The 23,512-nt window shown below is 39.0% G+C and overlaps 1 protein-coding gene across 1 annotated transcript; it reads right to left on the bottom strand.

The window, feature by feature from the left end:
* Nucleotides 1-10,332: 10,332 nt before the first annotated feature.
* Nucleotides 10,333-16,729, bottom strand: LOC139742351 (uncharacterized). Its single transcript, XM_071652929.1, has 3 exons — nt 16,627-16,729; nt 14,664-15,796; nt 10,333-14,240 (listed from the first exon to the last, which is right to left on the bottom strand). The coding sequence occupies exons 2-3, from the start codon at nt 15,661-15,663 to the stop codon at nt 10,678-10,680; spliced, it is 4,563 nt and encodes a 1,520-aa protein (XP_071509030.1). The 5' UTR covers nt 15,664-15,796; nt 16,627-16,729; the 3' UTR covers nt 10,333-10,677.
* Nucleotides 16,730-23,512: the final 6,783 nt, after the last annotated feature.

Genomic DNA, 23,512 nt, shown 5'->3' with positions numbered 1-23,512 from the left:
AAATCTGCCTCCATATTACTCATATATCACGACCAGTATGATATGGGAAATTATGCTGAACGAGACATTAAAATCAAGAAAATCATATAAAAGAAGGTGTCAAAGCAGAGGGAAATGTCTCCTAAAACAGATTTTGTTTGTTTGTTTGTTTTATTTCCGTACAGTGCACTCCCGTTATAACGAACACGGTTATAACGAAATTTCGTTATAACGAAGTAAATCTTCTGGTCCTAAAATTATCGCCATTAAAGTCTATTGTAAAAAATTCGCTTATAACGAACACGGTTAGAGCGAAATTTCCGTTATAACGAAGTCTTTTCCGAGCGCCACAGACATAGAAAAACAAAAGAAATATGCTCCGTTATAACGAAATGCGAATTGCTTTCGAAAATACGTAGCGGAACAAGCATTTATAGCGTCTCTACATGGGTGAACGCTTCACACCACTGTGTGTTCGTTCCACAGTTTCTGAGGGGAACTTGCGTTTGTTATTGTGATACAGTTATCCCATCACATTTCACATAGCTTTCCAGTGTATGATGAGTATTCAGCAAACAGAATATGATATATACAGTGTGTATATGTGGTTTCCTTGTTTTCGTTATAAATTGTATTTGTTCGGTTATAACGAAATTTCGTTATAACGAAAGAAAACTGCCAGTCCCGAGCATTTCGTTATAACGGGAGTGCACTGTACTAAACATCACAATATTTTATACATAAAGGTCCAGTAAAGAAAAAAAAAATCCATACGGAGGGTAGCCCATTTTCAGTAGTGACAATGACAGTCACTTCTGGTCTTCCATGGGACCCTGTTCACAAAAATGTCATACAATCAGGGACTGATAATAGAATAAAATATAACACAAACACAAATGGATCGGTACATACATTACTACATTGTGACTACATTATATACCATATTGTTACACATTGTTCATAGATTGGAGCATGAAAAAAAAATCAAGAGGAAAGGAATTCGGTTTTGTCTAAAATGAACTTAAAAACGGGTAAAGAGGATATTTGACGTAGATCATTAGGTATATTATCATACGCTGCTGCAGCTCTGTATGAAAATGATCTCTTAAAGTATATATATGAAGAGTTTGTTTGCAAAAACCGATAAGTCCATATTTACCAAATGGAGATATTTGCGATTAAAGGTCAAGAAAAATAATGAGAATAATAAGAAAATCTTTGCTTCTTTTGACCATAACTTCAAAATACACCTTTATATGGAGTGACCAATATATCATTTAAAAGGTATTGTTTTGTACTTTATGACAGAGATCGTACTTCAAAATCTTCAAAAATGGACTTATCGGTTTTTGCAAACAAACCCTTCATATATATATTTTTTAAGCCGTGTCAACTGTAAATCATTTTGATTACGGAGGGAGTATGGTGATATCTTGTACTTAAAGGCAGCCAATCGCCATCACTAATGGTACGGAAACTCCGAACGACCGAAGTTTGTGCATGCAATTGCGCAATGCCAGACTCGGTGCTATATCCATAAACGTGTGGGACAATGCTACCACTAAGACAAAGTGTGTGTGTGTGTGTGTGTGTGTGTGTGCGTGTGTGTGTGTACGCATCATACACAAACATTGTCACCGCTAGCTGCGGTGATTGGAGGAAAGAGGCCAGAAGACGTGTGTGTGTGTGTGTGTGTGTGTGTATGCATCATACACAAATATTGTCACCGCGAGCTGTGGTGATTGGAGGAGAGAGGCCAGAAGACCCGCGGCTCTTTTGGCCTCTCTTCATGCGCATGCGCACTAAGAGTGTGCGTCCATTCGGAAGCTCTCGTGGCTCGCTGGGACAGCCATTTTGGGTTAGGAGATCAGCACAGGGAGCTCTCTTGTAGCCTAGCGTTTTGTTCACTGACCCATTGAGCCAGCGCTATTCTCATTCGGGGGTCACTACATTTGATACAGAATGGGGGAGGCAGCGTGTTGCGTTCGTCTCCGCGCCGCACAAACCACTCGCCACGATTGAAACATATCTTTCATATATTCAGGGGCCATTCATAATCTTATACATAAATGAAAGCAGATGAATTCTAATGTGACTTATCAAAAGATATCCTCGCCACTGAGAAATCGCGAGTTAAAACTGATTGATTTGCTTCACCGATATTCGCTCCGGAAAAGACGTATTTTTCGAGCCTTAAAATATAACGTCACGACATGAACTAAACCCTTCACGCGTGCAGCGGAACATCGGATTCAATATCTGCCTGTCTTTAGTCGCCTCTGCTTTCTCGGCTGAGACATTAAAACATCCAATTTTGACCTTATATTGTACAGAAAGACTGAGTTTGACATCGAGAGTGAACTGAGTGATGACAGTGACAATGACACTGATAGCGACAGCGGCAAAGTCGGGGGTGGTAGAAGAAGCGAGGGAGAGGCGACAGATATGGAAGACCACAGCGGACACAAGTCGTTTGGGGCATACATGGAAACGGGCACACTGCCTATCCATTCGCATGCCCCAAACGAACCACGTTCGCAACGGCCCTCTATAGCATTACAAAAAGTGCGGTGACATCCTCCATAGGAAACGAGCATTTTTAAATGCACCGCACAGAGCGCAAAATGAGGTATAGGACATTTACACCGACTCTCGACTTTACGAACTCATACCTCCCAGAATATGTATTTTTGCTTAAAGGGGATGGCTAGTAACCGATCAGTGGGAATCAGTGAATGCTGAGGGATGATTGTTCCGATCCTTGTGGGATTCATTTAAGAGTACATTATATATCTACTGTTGTGTGAAAAGTATTTGCTTCAGATCGGTCTCATATTCAAGTAATGTGCAGATTAATACCCCGTCACTGACCAGGCACGCTAACCTGGAAACATTAAACTGCACATTACGTGAATATGAGACTATTCTGAAGCAAAAAATTTTCACACAACAATAGATATATAATGTACTCTTAAGTGAATCCTACAAGGATTTGAACAATCATCCTCCAGCATTCCCACTGATCAGTTACTAGCTATCTCCTTTAAATGCACCTTGTTTTTATGAAAAGCTAGAACACCTCACTCAACCGCAATCAGCTCTACGACAACATGCAATTTTACATTGACAGCGCGGTGTGCCAACTGTAAGCCTGACGGCCATTTTGGAAGGGTTATTTTACTGCCATACATCTTGTTTTTGTACAATGCACCTGCCTAGTGGGTTTCAGCAAATATTCACGTGTATTTATACTGAGTTTGGAGGAATTTCGTGAAACTTCGCCATCGGTACCTTTTCAATAATCATGAACTATGTCAGTTTAGCCCCGAGTGAGTAAACCACCAATATATTCATACACTAAACCAATGGCGCGTCCCTGCGCGCTTCTCACTTGAATACGCTACGCTGTTTGGCTAAATGTATTTGGCCTTACGAGGTCGCATCGGGTCAACGCGTGATCCTGACGTAGCGCGTATGCAAATTCGTGACGTGACAATAGGTGCGCGCGTCTTAATACTATTTAGATTTCATTAATACATAAGCTCAACGTAGCTTTTTTGCGGCGCGTGATTGCATCATTAATATATATTAGTCTTTAACGCTCAACGCACTGTGATTGGTGGTATGCAAATGACGGATCTACGTCATAGCTCATTATCTGTATGTCACCGTTCGCGTGTAGACTTTTTGTAATGGACGGAGCCCACTGTTTGGATGGAGTGGTAGCACAGCGCACATTTCGTGACGTCATAATCTTAATCACCAAAATTTCGCCGTCAGATCGGGTTCAGGTGGTCTAAAAAGGGTCTCAAAACACCATCTTTCGATCGTTGTGGAGATGTCTTTACCTTCTGAAAGTTAATTATTCATAATTCCTATAGACTTAAGCTTTCCAGAAATGTATGAATGAACTTGTTTATGAATGTCGTCTTTATTTCTCGTTCACCATACTTTAATGTGTCACGTTCGCACGTCCGACTCAGTCGACGGCATGGCAATTTCGCATATCCGCTCAAACGCACAAACCAGTCCACACCGATCGACAAAGCGCCAAATGCCACAAAACAATGAAATATTTTCCCGCTATTCCGTTCTTCTCGTCTATAGCTGGCATTCTATGTGGTGACTGACTTACAAGCAGTGCTTCAAACTGGATTTGAATGCAAATTCTAAATGTCTGTCACTGCTTTGTCTGCGAAAGTCACGCAAGTACTGCAATATAGCAACTGAGCATTTTGAACGAAAAGCAATAAAGATTTGTCATAGAATTGGCCCAAATGCAAAGATTGGCATTTTCTCTACAACTTTGCTTCACATCGTCTACGAACAAATCTAAAAACGTTACACAGATTTGAAAAACAGATTGTTTTCTCAACACATGACTATGTTGGTGTCTCAGAATAATGTGGCACAAAGGGGTTTCCACTATTGCACGTATAGAGATAATACACAGAAAATAATATAGACATTACATTATCATGTATTAATTCTACAGATAGATTATTTCATTTGACTAGGGAAAACTATGTATTGATAAACGAGGAATTTCTCTGTTCAACGTTATACAATTTTGTACCAACATAACGTATATTTCATTTGACATAATCTAATATGCAGAACTACTTTAACGATACACACTGGTGTTTCTAATTTGTTGAGGCAAAATATGTATGTACAGTGCAACTTTTTATTTTTACTGAACATAGATATAACGAACAAAAACAGGATTGATATAGAAATAACCTTGCAAGCACAAAGAAACTTAGATAGATATAGAAATATGAAATAATAAGAAGAGCAAAAGCGTCTTCAAATATACGGAGCAAGAGCAGAGAAAGACGACGAAGAAATGCAAAGATAAGTGTTCACACCAAGGACTCAGCTATTTAGGAACACACACACGCACACACACACACACACACACACACGATTTTAATTTACGTTTCAGAGCAGTGAGTAGGGGTGGAACCAGGAATTCTGTATGGTGGAGGGGCGCATATAATATTTTTTTTTGTGCTACTGCCGGGTTCATTTCATTTTTTTTTATTTCTTTTTAACGAAAAATAATTAAAGGAGGGCGTGCACCGGGTGCGCCCCTCCCCCCGGATCCGTCACTTGGTAAGCATGGAAGACTATTTATGGCATGGGTCATATCGCTATCTTGACATTTGCACATACTCTATTCGTAGATGTAATTGATATATATCACATATACATATAGGCCTACTAGTAATACATGCAACGAAATTCGATGTAACCGATTTAGTTTTGCACGATCGATAGTAATTTCTTTGAATCGAGTGTACCTGTGGCATAAAAAGGGGCGCACTATCGATTTAAATTGTCGATTTAGTTAGGTTTGTAGTGCATTTTTATGAGTTTAAACGTTCACATTAAATATGTGGTTACTTGTTGGTTGGGCACAAGTTGGGATACTTTAGATACCTACATAGGTTTCCAATGGTACACGTCGCATTATTTAGTAACCTGTCTGCAGGTAATATTCCAAAAATTGGTTATGGTTGCATAGACTTATTAACCACGACAACACTGTAAATTATTTGTTCGAATTTTTTGGGAATTATCTTGCAGCCCGACAGCGGTTAGCAGGTTGAGTGGACCAGTGCAAAGGACAGTTTATTATGTTTATTTTATGTATATATATATATATATATATATTGCAAAATATTGTGTTTATGATAAGTGTGATAAAAAATATAAAGTGGTGTATCAAAAATAAAATAATAAATTGTTTGGCGTGAAATATTCGAGTTTTGAATGCAACGCCAAAAATTATAACAACAACAGTTGCAGCCCGACAGGACCTTGCGGGAAGAAAACTGAACATCCTTGTATTACATTAACAAATTCAAGTTTCATTTCTCTTAGACTGGACACAGCGTAGAACAAAACATCTGTAAGTTGATAATTAACATGTGTGAACCATATACATTTTAGGTAAGACCTCTCTGCGAATTCATTTGAAGATTTTTACAAACTCTTAAATGGTTGTATCTGATAGCCTAACAATTCATGGACGTCAATTAACCGAACCACGGTAAAATAAATCGTAAGATGAATTTGAATCCTACCTTTTTGCGGTCTTTGCCCTTGTCTTGACTACTGTACGTCGCATCATTGCTTTGATTTTTCTCTTCGTATTTAGAAAAAAAAATATGATTAAATACTCTTGTGAGACGGGTGAGCATTCAAAACGTCTGTGCTATTAAAATCATCGCAGATTCAGACAGCTTTGGGAAACACATTCGAGCATTGCCATAGAGATGTTAAAGTTGATTAAAAAGTTAGAAGAGCCTCTATTGCAGAGGAATGGGCATGGTATGCAGCGAAATGCCATGGTGAAAACCTTTCTACCAGTGCTGTTTATCAGGTGAACGTCATTTCGAGAGAGAAAAAAAAAAGATCCAATCGGATATTTAGGCTTCAACAACTTTTTCTGACTTGATGTCAGTAAAGGCAAAGGTAGTTCAGGAAAAGGTACAAGCCTAAATCTCTACTGTCCGATTTCTGTATGAGAATATGATGCTCCTTTATTGTATTGCAATTTCCTAAACCTGAAAATGAGGAAGACCTAAAACCGTGTAATACAGCTTGAAAATGAAAGCCTTCATAACGTTACGTAAACCGGACTTACAGTTATGGATTGCAGTTAGGGACTTGGCATCAAGTCTTTCCTTTGCTATCATCTGCACTATTACATTTCGTGTCAATGGCGATTCCAGCGTTGTTGTTATTTCATCGCCACAAAATAGCAAACCGTAAAATCTCACTTTTTGTGATATCTACCCTTCCAAGTCTCAAGAACATAGTAAACTTTTCCAAATTTACATCTTTAGATGTCGAATGAAAGACTGTAAGAACATCTCTCGTTACATCGTTCGTTTCCGCAGCTCACAGACTGTTAGTTTATCTTCTGCAAGAGCGGCGCAACAGCAGAGCGTAGGAGCGAACCGTTGTTTTATCAAGTGTAGAACATTCCTCCATGAGAAATGAAACGAATGAAAGGTTTCCTCCTTGAATTGCGACATGTAAAGGCATTTCACCTTGTCCATTGGTTGCGTTAACACCTTCGCATTCACTGTTGATGCAGTGTAGAAATGCACACTGCCATTCTTTGATTGAGTCGTGGCATTAGCACGGTTGTCAATGATACATTTTAGGACCCAAAAAAATTCTCACTGGATTACAATGTGTAAGGATGTAAGACCACAACAACGTTTAACATTGACTTCTGCTTTCTTGTCAACAAGATTAGAAACGACTTCATGACGACGGTCAAGGAAGACCAAGTAAAGAACTGTCCTACATTCTCTAACCCGGCTTGTGAACACACCCTTCGTCCAAAGCCCCCCCCCCCCCCCCCCCCCCGGTTTTTCCGAAAGGGTGCGTTGGGAGTTGCGGCCGTCAGATGGTAAAACGGTCTAACTCGAAAATTTGACTTTTTGAGGTAAATTCACTTTCAGGGACATGTGAGGGTGCTCTTTCCAATGGTGCTATCGAGAAAATCCCATCATGTCTTGTTTTAGAGATAATTTCCGCTATCTTGGTACTTTTTTGTATTTTTCATTCAGATTTGATGGTAAAACAGTCTATCTTTGAGTTAGCCCATTGTCGGTAATATCGTTTGGAGGTAAAACGAGCTATCTTTTACATAAACCATGTAACTTTCTTAACTGAGATTTTTTAAATCATCGCTGTCAGATGGTATGATGGTCTATCTTCGAGTTAGACCAGTTTACATAGTGTTTGTGGTCTATCTAGAAGATTTTACCATCTTATGATGTGTAGCGGGAGTGTATACATGTGCTGTGGTTTAACAGTCTATCTGCACAAAAATCTCATTTATTTTACAATTAAAACCCAAATAAGAACACAATTCTTCAGTTATCAGTGTTTAATATGCTTCTTCTTGTCCCATTGCTAAAAATGCATTATACCCATCTCCTAAAAAAGCTCAAACCTCTAAACATTAAAGTCATTTTTCTCAGAACAGCAATTTTCGAGATAGACCGTTTTACCATCTGACGGCCGCGCAGCGTTGGGTCGCGTCGCGTTGACTGGAACCCCACGCTTCGTCCGAACCCCCCCCCCCCCCCCCCCGGTTTTGCCGAAAGGGTGCGTTGGTACTTTTCCTCATGTAATATTAAAAGACGAGTTTTGAATGTATATTTAAAGATAATAAAAAGTTTTGGTACGTCAAAAGTTTCCCTGAATTTCTGTGTTTCAGGTTAAAGTATCTATCATATAACTAACACTGAGACTTACTCGCCCCAAAGTGCTCTCATTTCTTAGTAATCATGCAATTAACTGCGACCAGCAGCCCCATACGCATAGCGACCAGCAGCCCCATACGCAAAGCGTAATGGGGCTTCGCATTGTAGCATCCAGGATCATGACAGATTTAGTATCTCGGGCAAATATCAACTTAAAATCCACAAAATTCTTCAATTTGAAGACTTACCAATTAAGTTGAAGTCTTGAAAACAGGCTTCGAGCAACGTTTGGTTCTGCCAATAGTCCCTTTCTGTTCGAATTGATGACTGAATGTGACTCTGTCGAGAGGACCGTGGGAGAGCTACATACACTGATTACTACGGCCAGCGCATATGCACACATCACATGCGAACAAATTTCAAATCCATGAACGGATAAGATGTTTGTGTGCGCATGCGCTGGCCGTCAATTCAGTGTACGTAGCTCTCCCAAGGTCCTCTCGACCGAGTCACATTCAGTCATCAATTCGAACAGAAAGGGACTATTGGCAAAACCAAACGTTGCCCAAAGCCTGTTTTCAATACTTCAACTTAACTGGTAAGTCTTTAAATTGAAGAAATTTTTGGATTTTAAGTTGATATTTACCCGCGATACTAAATCTGTTATGATCCTGAATGCTACAATGCGAAGCCCCATTACGCTATGCGAATGGGGCTGCTGGTCGCAGTTAGCTACACAGTATGCGTATGGGGCTGCACGCTGCTGGTCGCAGTGATATTCGCACAATACGTGTACTACCTCGCCGCCGCCGTACGGCGGCGGCTCTGGTACGAAACCATTATTGCATGATTACTAAGACATGAGAGCACTTTGGGGCGAGTAAGTCTCACAGTGTTAGTTATATGAAAGGTACTTTAACCTGAAACACAAACTAAGTGAAGGAAATTCAGGGAAACTTTTGAGGTAATACCAAAACTTTATATTATCTTTAACCTTCAAACAACCATTTCAAAGAGGCTATCGTCCGGATCGGTTTACACTCTATTAGGCTTACCACTTGGTCTACAGCCAGTTGGTCTAATAGACTGTTTAATATCAGTTCATCGGTTGAGAATGATAAGGGCGTTAAGTTGCCACAAAACCCATAGTGTTCAAGACAACTTAACGCCCTTCTCATTCTCAACAGACGAGTTGGTCTAATAACCAGTTGGTCTAGTCATCATTTCGTCCAATTACTGTTTGGTCTAATTGTTATTTGGTTTAATTACTATAAAGGATGGTGTTCCCATTAACGCGACGCTCCACCACCCAACCCACCCTTTCGGCACAAGCCTAGAAAAAGCCCCCCCCCCCCCAAAAAAAAAAAAAAAAAAATAGCCCAGTTGGTAATATAGACGAAACGATGATTGGACCAAATTGTACCTGATTAGACAAGGAGGCTGGCTATTAGACCAAATGACAATCAATATTATGATCAATGATTATTAGACTAACTGGGTGTAGACTAAATGATGATAGACAGAGGCTAGACCAACTGGGCAATGGACCAAAATTAATGATGTGTACACCAAATTCATATTGGACAAATTTGGTTTTATTTTAGACCATTTGATGATTAGACGAAATGGAATTAGACCAACTCATAATAGACCAAATCGGTATTTGATGATATAAATTGGTGTTAGACCGAAAATAGACCAAATGGCTATTATTAGACGAATTGACTGTAGACCAAATATTGATTAAACCAAATACCAATTAGACCAAACAGTAATTGGACGAAATGATGACTAGACCAAATTATATTAAACAGTCTATTAGACCAACTGGCTGTAGACCAAGTGGTAATAGAGTGTAAACCGATCCGGACGATAGCCTCTTTGAAATGGTTGTTTGAAGGTTAAATATAAATTCAAAACTCGTCTTTAAATATTACGTGAGAAAAAGTACCAACGCACCCTTTCGGCAAAACGGGGGGGGGGGGGGGGGGGGCTTTGGACGAAGGGTGGGGTTCCAGTCAACGGGACGCGACCCAACGCTCCCAACGCACTCTTTCGGCAAAACCGGAGGGGGGGGGGGGGGGGCTTTGGACGAAGGGTGGTGTTCCCATTAACGCGACGCGCCACCACCCAACCCACCCTTTCGGCACAAACCCTCTAACCCTAACCCTAACAGTTTGAAAACAATATGTGGTGTCCTCTCATAGTTTGAGTGGATAAAGAAAATGAACACTCTTTTATTGGCAACATTGCTTCAGTTCCTTGTTTAACCAGATCGTGTGCAACGTCAGTATGACCATTCAGGTATATTGTGCAACTTCCAGATGTCCTTTCGATCTAGCAATCACATCTTCTCCCTTGCCAGCAAGGATTTTGACAACTGCGAGATGTCCATGAGCACACGCAAACGGTAAAAAATTTTTACCGTTAATTGATACTGCATTGATATCACTTTCACGTTATACTACAAACCTGTTCCCTCGGCAGTTTTTAGGTCAGCTCCTTTTTCTTTAAGATAACACGCAAGTTTCTTATATCCATTCTTACGAGCAATTTGAAATGGTGTATCACCATTTTTTGTTTCAGAATTCACGTCTGCTCCCCTGTGCACAAGGATTTTAGCAATGGTGAGATGTCCATTTCCACATGCAAAATACAACGAAGTTTTGCCCTCAATGGTTGCTGCATTCACGTCACCTCTGTGGTGAAGCATATGAGAAACAAGACTTTGGTATCCTTTCATAGATGCAATGATAAGGGCATTAAAACCCTTTTCATCAGCTTCATTTGGGTCAGCTCCTTGTTCAAGGAGGTAGTTTGCAATTTCAATTTGTCCGTTTATACATGCTCTTTGTAAAGGTGTAATACCATCATTTGTTGAATAATTCAAGTCTGCTCCCGTACTTACAAAAGTTTCAGCTTCATTATCTAATCGGTGTGAAATAATATCTTCATGTCCTTCTTGAGATGCAACGACGATAGGATTGAAACCCTTTTCACTAGCTTTTTCTTCGTCAGCTCCGCTCTCGACAAGATAACATTCAAGTTCCTTATTTCCATTCTTACATGCGATTTGGAGAGGAGTATCACCATTTTTCATTGCAGAATTCACATCTGCTCCATTGTCTACAAGGATTTTGATAATTGTAAGATGTCCCTTGTCACATGCGATATGCAGCGAAGTTGTGCCGTTAATGGTTGCAACATTCACATCAGCTCCGTTGTCTAATAGGTATGAAACAATACTTTCGTATTCTTGTCTTGATAAACGGATGAGATGACTGGATCCCTTTTGATCAGCTGCCTGAACGTCAGTTCTTTTATCAATAAGATAATCAGCAACTTGTGTATCTCCTTTTGCGCTAGAATAGTATAGTGGTGTAACGCCGTCGTTTGCTTTAGCATTCACATCTGCTTTCTTGTCAACGAGGATTTTGACAAGTATTACATGTCCATTCAAGCATGCAACGTGCAGAGGTCTGTGATTGCCAATGGCTACTGCATCCACATCAGCTCCGTGATTGATTAGGTTTGAAACAATAGCTTCGTGCCCTTTCAGACATGCAAGAAACAGGGGGTTGAAACCTGCTTGATCTGTAGTATTCACGTCAGCTCCTTTTTCAACAAGATAATGTGCAACTTCTGCATATCCATTCCTACATGCGTTTTGTAATGGTGTAACACCATCTTCCGTTGAAGAATTCACTTTGGCTCCCCTGTCTACAAGGATTTTGGCGATTGCGTCATGCCCACTTTCGCATGCATTATGCAAGGGACTTTCCCCACTAATCGTTGCTGAATTCACGTCTGCTCCGTGGTCTACAAGATGAGAAACAAGACTTTGATGTCCTTTGACAGATGCAAGGATGAGAGGACTGCAACCTTCTTTATCGGCTGTATTTACGTTGGCTCCTTTCTCAAGAAGATATTTTGATACTTCACATTGCCCGTTTTTACATGCGTTTTGTAAAGGCGTAACACCGGCTTTAGTTGATGAGTTAACATCTGCCCCCCTGTCGACAAGGATTTTCGAAATTTTGAGATGACCATTGTCACACGCGACATGCAGCGAACTTGTGCCATTAGTGGTTACAGCCTTTACATCAGCTCCGTGTTCGAGTAGGTGCGTAACGATTCCTTCGTATCCTTTCCCAGATGCACGGATGAGGGCATTGGATCCCTTTTTATCAGCTGCCTGAACGTCAGCATCTCGTTTAACCAGATAGCAAGCAACTTGTAAATGTCCTTTCGCGCTTGCATAATATAGGGGAGTAACATCATCTTTGGCTTGAGAATTCACATCTGCTCCTTTGTCAACAAGAATTTTGACGATTGCGAGATGTCCATTCACACACGCAACATGCAAAGGCCTATGATCATCAACGGCTACTGCATCAACATCAGCTCCATGGTTTGTTAAGTATGAAACAACACCTTGGCGGCCTTTCAGACATGCAAGAAACAGAGGATTAAAACCTGTTTCATCAGCAATATTTATATCGGCTCCTTTTTCGACAAGATAGCGTACAATGTCTACGTGTCCTTTCTCGCAGGCTCTTTGTAAAGGTGTAATACCATCTTTAATAGATGAATTTACGTCTGCTCCCCTGTCTACCAGGATTTTGATAGTTGTAAGATGTCCATTTTCACAGGCTTTATCCAAGGAACTGTCACCGTCAAAGGTTTTTGCGTTCACATCAGCTCCATGGTTTAAAAGATGAAAAACAAGCCTATGGTATCCTTCCATAGATGCAAGGATGAGGGGATTGAAACCTTCTTCATCAGTGGCATTTACGTCAGCTCCTTCTTCCAGAAGATATTGTGCTATTTCAAGTTTCCCTTTTTTACATGCGTTTTGCAAAGGTGTAACACCACCTTTCTTTGCTGAATTCACATCGGCTCCACGCTCGATAAGTATTTTGGCTACTATTAGATGTTCGTTGTGGCAGGCTAAATGCAAGGGACTATCACCGTCATGGTTTACTGCATGTACATCAGCTCTAAGGTTTATTAAGTGCAACACAATATTTTCGTATCCTTTCTTAGATGCAGCCATAAGGAGATTGACACCCTCTTTATCAGCTGCACTTACGTCAGCTCCTTGATCAAAAAGATATTGTGCAACATCCAGATGTCCTTTCAAACAAGCACCTTTTAGCGGTGTAGAACCGTCTTTCGCTCTAGTATTCACATCTACTCCCCTGTCAACAAGCATTTTGGCTACACTAAGATGTCCATGGCTGCATGCAAAATATAACGGACCATAACCCTCATGGTTTACTGCATGTACATCAGCTCCATGGTCTATTAGGTATAAAAGAACATTTTCATGACCTTCCTGAGATGCTGAGATGAGTGGATTGAAACCATCTTCATCAGCTGCATTTACGTCAGCTCCTTGATCAAGAAGATATTGGACAACATCCAGATGTCCTTTCAAACTAGCACCTTTTAGCGGTGTTTTACCGCTTTTCGTTCTGATATTCACATCTACTCCCCTGTCAACAAGGATTTTGGCTACTGTGAGATGTCCATGTTTGCATGCAAAATATAACGAACCATAACCCTCATGGTTTACTGCATGTACATCAGCTCCATGGTCTATTAGGTATAAAACAACATTTTCATGTCCTTCCTGAGATGCACTACTGAGGGCTTTGAAACCCTTTTCATCAGCTGCATTTACGTCAGCTCCTTGTTCAACAAGATATTGTGCAACATCCAGATGTCCTTTCAAACAAGCACCTTTTAGCGGTGTAGAACCGTCTTTCGCTCTAGTATTCACATCTACTCCCCTGTCAACAAGGATTTTGGCTACTGTGAGATGTCCATGTTTGCATGCAAAATATAACGAACCATAACCCTCATGGTTTACTGCATGTACATCAGCTCCATGGTCTATTAGGTATAAAACAACATTTTCATGTCCTTCCTGAGATGCACTACTGAGGGCTTTGAAACCCTTTTCATCAGCTGCATTTACGTCAGCTCCTTGTTCAACAAGATATTGTGCAACATCCAAATGTCCTTTCAAACAAGCACCTTTTAGCGGTGTAGAACCGTTTTTCGGTCTAGTATTCACATCTACTCCCCTGTCAACAAGGATTTTGGCTACTGTGAGATGTCCATTTCTGCATGCATAATATAACGAACCATAACCCTCATGGTTTACTACATGTATATCAGCTCCATGGTCTAATAGGTATGAAACAACATTTTCATGTCCTTCCTGAGATGCACTACTGAGGGCTTTGAAACCCTTTTCATCAGCTGCATTTACGTCAGCTCCTTGTTCAACAAGATATTGTGCAACATCCAGATGTCCTTTGAAACAAGCACCTTTTAGCGGTGTAGAAATGTTTTTCGGTCTAGTATTCACATCTACTCCCCTGTCAACAAGCATTTTGGCTACACTAAGATGTCCATGGCTGCATGCAAAATATAACGAACCATAACCCTCATGGTTTACTGCATGTACATCAGCTCCATGGTCTATTAGGTATAAAACAACATTTTCATGTCCTTCCCGAGATGCGTTGATGAGTGAATTGTAACCCTTTTCATTAGCTGCATTCACATCAGATCCCTTTTCAACAAGATATTGGACAACATTCAGATGTCCTTTCAAACAAGCATCTTTTAGCGGTGTATTACCGTTTATATCTGTAGTATTCACATCTGCTCCACCTTCAACAAGGATTTTGGCTATTTTGAGATGTCCATTCTTGCATGCAAGATGCAACGAACTGTGACCTTTCGTGGTTACTGAATTCTTATTAGCCCCTTGGTCTATCAGGTCTTTGACAACTGTGAGATGTCCATTTTTACATGCATTGTGTAACGAACTATCACCATCATCGTCAACTGCATTAACGTCAGCTCCATGATCTAAAAGATAGGAAACAACCCGTTTTTGTCCTGCCGTAGATGCAAGGATGAGGGGAGTTAAACCTTTGTTATCAGCAATATTAACATCAGCTTGGTGTTCAACAAGACAGCTTACAGTTTGCAGATGTCCATTGATACTTGCATTCTGTAATGGTGTAATATTATTATAGTTAACCACTGCTGCATTGACATAAGCTCCATGATCTAGAAGATTAGAGACAATTTCTGTATATCCTTTCATAGCTGCAAGGATGATGGGATTGAAACCGTTTTGATCAGCTGCATTTACGTCAGCCCCTTGCTCAAGAAGAAAATGGGCAACTTCTTCATGTCCATTCCCACATGCCCTGTGTAAAGGTGTAATACCATCTTTTTTGACAGCATTCACGTCCGCTCCCCTCTCGACAACGGTTTTTGCAGCAGAGAGATCTCCATTTTCACATGCACGATACAACGAATCATTGCCGTCAGTGATTACTGTAAGTACATCATTTTCATTGTTCAAATTTGGAGAATCAATGCACTGGAGTCCTTTTCTCTTTGTTAATTCTCTATTCTCCATTGTGATGAAGTTTCACCGTTTTGATTGTCATAGTCCATAGCCGTCTTTATTTAGCGGAGTTGCGACAACGTGATATTCCCACAACAGTAGTCTTGAATCATCAGTGTGTTCAGTGCTAACATCCCTTGAAGTCCTAGAATGCATAAAATAAGAACATAATAATATTATATTATAACGCATAGGCTGACGTCAAATATACAAAGAGTAGAGCATGTACACTTTGTCATTGTTAGGTCCCCCCCCCCCCAAGTTTTAATCAGATTTGCATTATAATTAATGAAAGGCGTTCGAAGCTGATATTATCAAGGCTCTGCTATCATTATCATTTATTCTTTGATCCTTCAATTCCGTTTCATGTCGTTCCTCTAAGGTTCTATTTCATTCAATTTAGATAGAAGTTTCTTTCATTGAACGGCACAAGGTTGGCATTAAATTTCGAGCCAGTTTGAAAAACGTTCAATGTCGTTCCAATTACTCATTTCAATCCATTGGATTGCAAACAACTGCAAACTCTAAACGTTCGAATTCAATCAACATAAACAAGCTCTTTTGGATTCACATGGCATCTATACAGTACACCTCAAATTTCCATTTCCATTGTTACATCACACTTGATTATGTGATTCCATAACATAAGTACAGAGAGTAAGAAAGTAAAGACTGACCACGCTGACGAATTTAAGATTTGCATTTGTAACAAAAGTGAAATGCGCATAACGTGATGTTCGGCATTTACCATTCTATTGCGCATATCAGAGGGGAAACAGCATGTAACTGCAATGACAATAGTAGTATAAAGCTTCTATATCTTACTAAAGTCTATAGACCAATCTCGTGTTCCTTGTTTCCAAGTCTTCAGCGCACTAAACTTACACCTCTATTACCAACAGAGCAAAGTGAACGAACAAAAGCACAGAACATTGTATTGAAAAAAAAAAAAACAAACAAACATAGGATGCTTACCGGCAGAGAATAAACTGAAGATTATTTTAGACGACTTTGTTTGAGCTTGTTGTCTTCACGTGAAGAACCTAGGTGTGACACGCATGGTTATGAGATCCTGCAGCAGTTATGAGGCAATAATCAAAATGTGAACACAAAAGGCCTACGTGCCAAATATATGCCGAACAATCGTGTTGATCCGTGACCCGTGTGTCACTTGGGCTCCAATCATTTACATGCATACATAGGGAAATGGTGGACTTTGAGTTGTTTGCGCTATGATTTGAGTTTGCTCACATGGCAGTCTATTGTGCTTGTGTATGTGTGTGTGTGTGTGTGTGTGTGTGTGTGTGTGTGTGTGTGTGTTTCGTGTTCTTTTTTCCTCTACATTTGCCTTCACATTAATGCCAAAGTGAGGGATCTGTACTTTATTTTGGACAAAAATTAACATTATATATCTATTCGCGTATGTAGGTTGAAAACAAGTTTAAGGGCTTTCGATCTTGTAGATTATGATAACGTAATAATAATAACAATAATTACAATAATAATAATAATAATAATAATAAGAAGAAGAAGAAGAAGAAGAAGAAGAAAAGTTATGTATTAAAAGGATGCTATGGCTTTGGTTGAGATTGGTGATTCAGAAATTATAAAGAGATAAAGAGCATACAATCCTAAGAAGAAATTAAGGTTTACTCTATTAAAATTGGTTTGAAGTTACAGAGATATAAAAACAAACAAAACAGAGTGAGCCATATAAGAGGTGAGTCTCAGATATTACTAGTTTTTTTCCAATTTATTCAATCATTAAAATGTAGAACCCAATCGATGCGTATAGGCCTAAAATGCTGTAAAACGTTATGAGTATAGTTATAGTTGTGCTTATTTACAGAATTAGTGATTTTCAAGTTCAAGTTCAAGTTCAAGTTTATTTAACCAATTCATTAAACATTTGACATTTTACAAAAGGATACAGCATTAAGAATAATGAATGGTTTGGGACCCCAAAAGAAGCAGAGCTTGTAAAAAAGGGGTCCCGGATAAACATATAAAACAAAGCAAAACATACTAAAGTTTTAAACATATTAACAAGAAGTATAATAGTAACATATTTACATAGGACAGATGCAACACAAGCACACACACACACACACACATGCGCACACACACATTCAATCACACAAACACGTGTCACAAAAACGCTCATGCACATACATATAATTCACATGAAATTGCAGAAAGATACTTTCTATTTTACTATACTTTTAAATTCAGCTTCCCTGATCAATTCTTGTTTTACAAATTTCCCTCAAGATAGATGCGACATGTACGTTTAAAGTTGGATAGTGATGAGGCTGACCTAATTCTCAATGGCAAATTATTCCATTCTCTAATACAAACATATACAAATGAATTTTGGGCAGTTTGAGTTCTTGCAAAGGGTTGATGAATGAGATTACTTTTACGCGTATTATAAGCATGAACGGTAGAATCTAACACAAACGCATCCTTCATGAAAGATTTCGGATCACCTTGTGTCTTAAACATAAAAATCAAGCAACTCAAGATAACTAATTTTTCAAATGGCAAAATATGAAGTTGAATAAACAATGGCAAACTTGGACTTCTATAGTTTGAATTTGTAATATACCTTACAGCTCTTTTCTGAAGAACAATCAACTTATCTATATGAGTCTTATAAGTATTTCCCCAAGCTACATTACAGTACATTAAATGAGGCATAACTATGGCATTATACAGAGTAATTAAGGTTTCTTTTGGTAAATAGAGACGTGACTTGGATATGATACCAACACTACGAGAAACTTTAGTACAGACGTAACTGACGTGGTCTTTCCACGATAAATATTCATCGACTATAACGCCTAGGAATCGTGCATTTTGGCTTCGATCAATCTGGTTACCGCCTATAACCAGTGGAACAATGTCATTTTGGATTCTTTTCCCTCTTAATCTAAATACAACATATTGAGATTTGCTAGTATTCAATGATAGTTTATTACAACAAAACCATTCAAATATATTACCAATTTCATCATTTACAGAATTTATTAAGGGTAACAAATGGTTGTGGTGGGCAAGTAAGCAAGTGTCATCTGCAAAAAGCGAATAAGTAAACAAGCTAGATGAATTGATAATGTCATTAATATAAATAAGGAACAATGAAGGGCCTAGGACTGAGCCCTGTGGAACACCACATATTACTTGCCTCGACTGTGATTTAACTCCATTTACCGTTACACATTGCTGTCTATTTTGCAAGTAATCTTTAAACCAAGCTAGAGCTACCCCACGAATACCATAATGCTCAAGCTTACACAGGAGTATCGAATGGTCAATAGTATCAAAAGCCTTCGACAAATCTAAAAATATACCAATACAATACCTGCCACTATCAATAGCATTAACGACAGTATTCACTAAATTCAAGACACCCATGCTCGTGGAACATTTTTTCCGAAAACCAAATTGCTGTGTAATCAAAACACTATATGATTTAAGATAATCATCCAATCTTTTATACACAATTTTTTCAAGGATCTTTGAGAAAATGGGCAACAAAGCAATTGGTCTATAATTTTCTATACATTTGCTATCATTCTTTTTAAATACAGGGATTACATTTGCTAATTTTAATTTTTGTGGAACAATTCCTTGTGAAAGAGACTTGTTGAAAATATCACACAAGGGATCAGCAATATACTGTATACAACTCTTTACAACCATTGGAGATACATCATCTGACCCACATGATTTTGATGGGTTTAGGGCAGTAGCAAATTTTATAATTTCATGAACAGATGTTGGAGTAAAATACAATGATGAGGAGTGACTTTGCACAGATAAATATTCTAGAAATGAACTTTTGGCAGCGGGTATATCATTAGTTATCTTTGAGGGCAAATCAATAAAATATTTATTAAAATGTTCAGCTTTATGTAAATCTGACTGAAGTGTAATGCCATTATGGTACATTTCACTCGGAATTGATGGTTTCTTCCCTCTCCCTAATAATTCATTTATGTGATACCATGTCTTCTTAATATCATATTGAGTAGACCGAAAAACATTATCATAATACCTCTTTTTGCTCTGTCGGACAGCAGAAGTCAACAAATTTTTATATACCACATACTTTTTAAAGTTTGCATCACTTCGATCTTTAATAAACCTAGAGTACAACTTATGCTTCTGATTAATAGATTTCAGGAGGCCTGGGGTAGTCCATGGTTTTCTACATTTTTTCTTTGACTTCTTCTCAACTAAAGGAAAAACTGAATCATATAATATTGAAAAAGTATCAATCAACTGTTCATAAGAGTCATTAGCATCATACAAATCATACAAAGAAGACCAATTAACGTCAGATAATTTTTGCTTAAAAACATTAATCTTCTCTTCATTAATAACACGCCGAAATATTTTACCTTTGCTGTTAACAGCTGTAACAGCATCACCTTTATTGATGCTAAAAATGGGCATATGGTCAGAAAAATCTGAGCACAGAATACCAGAATGAAAATGGTCTTTAACACAGTTTGTAAATATATTATCAATTAAGGTTGCGGTTGAAGACGTAACACGAGTTGGTTTATTAATTAGGGAGAATAGACCATATGAAGTCACAAAGTCAACAAAATCTTTAACTTTATTATCTACATTAATATTTAATAAATTTACATTAAAGTCGCCCATAATATACATTTTCTTATTTTCTGCACTCACAATTTCCATTGTATCATCAAATCTATCAATAAACGATCTTATATCAGCACCAGTCGCTCTGTACACACATCCAATAACATATTTAGTGTTTGTAATATTCGCTTCTATAAACAAAGATTCATAATACAGATTTGTATCAGATAAGTCACTTCGTAGCCGAAAGTCAATTCCCTCCTTTATATAATATGCAACCCCACCTCCTTTTTTATTCAACCGACATGACTGAATAAAAGAATATCCAGGAATGTTAAATATAGCTACATCTGTTGAAGGTTTAAACCAAGTTTCGGTTATACCAATCACAGTAAAATCATATTTTATACTGGATAAAAACACAACAAAATCTTCAAAATTTTTATAAAGGATCCTAGAATTAACATGCAAAAGTGACAGTTTATTTTTTCACTGTAACGAAAATCAGGGCAATTGATATAACTACAGTCATTACCTACAACATCAAAAACATCATCAAAATTATCATCCATTAGGGAAAAAAAGATGAAAACACAGTAGATACCCAACAGTTATGTAAACAAGACTATGAGATAACTGAATCACCAGATAAAGAAGCAAAATGTTGAGATAGTATCTTCGAGCATTCAAGCACAAGCACACGTGCACAAATACACAATCACAAACACATACACACGTAATTACATGCACACATAAAAAGTAAACACAAAGAGTATAAGTAATATAACCATATATGTACAAAGTGAGATGCCGATGGTTAGCGGCAACATTTAAAAGATGCAAATCTAAGCTAAGACCCATTATGGGAAAAAAACAAAACAAAAACGGAGTAAAGGTATGGGAAGAAAGAAAGAAAATATAGACCCCTGGGAGAGGAGACTTTAGTTAGAGTAAAAATAACATGTTTTGTCTCTTTGGATATTATAGCAAGCATCTGAATTACAGGGTGTCAATTTGTGGAAGCGATGTGAAGGCCTTCTTGACGTGCATTCCATCCTGGGTGGTCTTCAGAGCCGCCATAACCCTCCCGTCGGTTGACCAAGCTGCATGGACTTTATGGTGATTTGCCAACTTCATCAGGATACTGTGGTTCAGCTTCGTCAAATCCTCCTGGATTGAGACACCAGACCCCTTCATCTTCCGACGATTTTTCATCAGGATGGCCTTGCTCTTGTAGGAGCAAAACTTTACTAAAATTGGGCGGGGCCTGTTGTCTGAGCGCGGCTTCCCAGATCGGTGCGATCTGTCGATTTCGGACCTGGACATGTTGTACCCAAGCTTCTCAGATGCAATTTTAACAACTAGCTCATCTGTGTCTTCTTCACGACCTTCGGGGACACCAAATACACGCCCTGAATTTCGTCGGCTGTACTGCTCCAGGTCGTCTGCTTTGGACTGAAATGCTGCCATCTCGCCTTCGAGCTTTTCCAGGTTCAACTCCACTCAAATAACTGTATCAATTTACTCACTCATGGCTGTATATTGTAATCCATTTACTATTTGGTTATTAATATTTAGAACTGTTGTGAAAAAAAAAATCACTCCATAGAAATAAACTTCGAAACTGTTGCGAGTAAATGAACAGTGATAAAGCTTTAAGTCTATGGATCCACTACTTGTGGTACCGCCCCCTCATATTACTACATGTGGAGTATAAAACATGACGTTTTTAAGGGCCCGCGTGTTTGCCCCTATACTTATTTGTCGCACTAACTTTCTTTATTTCTCCTGGATCTGAAACAGATCTGTGAATATTCCACCCTCCCGAGGTTTTGCGTCTCTCTAAGTGTGGAAAGATTACCATTTGCAATTCTATGAATCTACCAATTCTGCCAATTTTGTTGAAAATATTGCAATGTGTTTTGAAGAAAATGAAAAAGAAATGGGAGTCAAATAAAAAAAAACACGTCATTGGTTTTTAAGAAAAAACCTGAAATAATGACGCACGACGGACGATTTACAATAGACAATTTCAAAAGCTGAGTTGACCTTTTTTTTCAGAACTGAGGAATATGGAATGAAAATTCCATACATTTTTCGAAACGTTGTGTCTAGGCGAATCTACTAAGGTAACTGATTTGAATTTGTATTTATCTCTATCATATCAACAACAAGTGTGCATCAGTACAAGGCGTTGCATTAACAAGTGGTCACCCTGCGTATAGGTTATATACCCTGGAGCTGATTTGCCATTCCTTGGAAGCTTACTGCAGCTGCTGATTTAATACAAGGTAGACAACTCAAATTATTTTTTAGCTCTTCGTTTGCACACTCATTGTGGAAAGTATCCACCTCAGCGAGATCGAGTTAATACAAGGTGTTGGGGACTAACAGTATTGGTCTTCTTCTTTTTTTTTAATATTTGAATTGTAACTTAGAGAGGTGACCAATGTTACTCCTGTGCTGTGGATCAAGACAATGTAGATGTAGTGTTATGCATCTGGGGCGTCTTTTCAATTGATTATTCGTAGATTCTTAAAACATTATTATGAACGGGATGGATACGGTTGCGGAATCGTGATCATTTTTAGCTCCGTGAACGTAATGTATCCGCATAAGGTAGATCCTTAAAGGCCGTGTCACACCATTCCGGGCAAGCTACGCGGGCTTGTGGCGAAGAGGTAGTTTCCAGCACGGAGAAGATTTTCAGCGGGCGAACAAGAATGTTTGCGATTTTCATTCATGCCTTGTCATACCGTACGGGGGAACTTCTGCGGCTTGAATTGCGGGGAAACAAATTTACTCCCCGGAGCTCTCCGCAGTTGGTCCGCACCTGACAGTATCTAGCGCGTAGTTGCCCGGAGGTGCTCACGCAAGTCCGATTTAACCGCAGCCAAGTTTTGAGCATGACCAAAACTTTTTTTCCGGGTGAGTCGCGGGAATGCCCGTAGAGGTCCACGCAGAACGCCAGTAGGAGACACTTAGCGGCAGTACTTCCCAGGCAATTCCCACGCAGGTACTTTGCTGTCCTGTATGCAGCCAAGATAATGAAATTCTGTGAGATTTCAGCCATTCCATTAGAGGAATTCCTTCACTGATTTGTCAGCCCCCACGCGACTGGTACAAAGGTCACACAGTATACTCCCAAGTATAACGCGTCCAGCAAGTAAGACACATGCGCTGACTCGCACAAATCCTTTTCCGCCCTCAGGAATGTCTCTACACGTAACAAGCCCGAGTAGCT

This window comes from Diadema antillarum, unplaced genomic scaffold (assembly GCF_040938485.1).
Source record: "Diadema antillarum isolate AM-2024a unplaced genomic scaffold, OU_Dant_1.0 seq00000998_RagTag, whole genome shotgun sequence".
NCBI classification, from domain to species: domain Eukaryota; kingdom Metazoa; phylum Echinodermata; class Echinoidea; order Diadematoida; family Diadematidae; genus Diadema; species Diadema antillarum.
The sequence above is the reverse complement of the archived record's forward strand: the minus strand, read 5'-3'. Positions and strand labels throughout refer to the sequence as shown.

Coding starts and splice junctions, on each gene's coding strand:
- LOC139742351 (XM_071652929.1), bottom strand. CDS start 15,663: ATGGAGAATAGAGAATTAACAAAGAGAAAAGGACTCCAGTGCATTGAT. Junction 14,241..14,663: donor AGTAAACCATGAGGGTTATG/GTTCGTTATATT, acceptor CTTGTTTGAAAG/GACATTTGGATGTTGCACAA.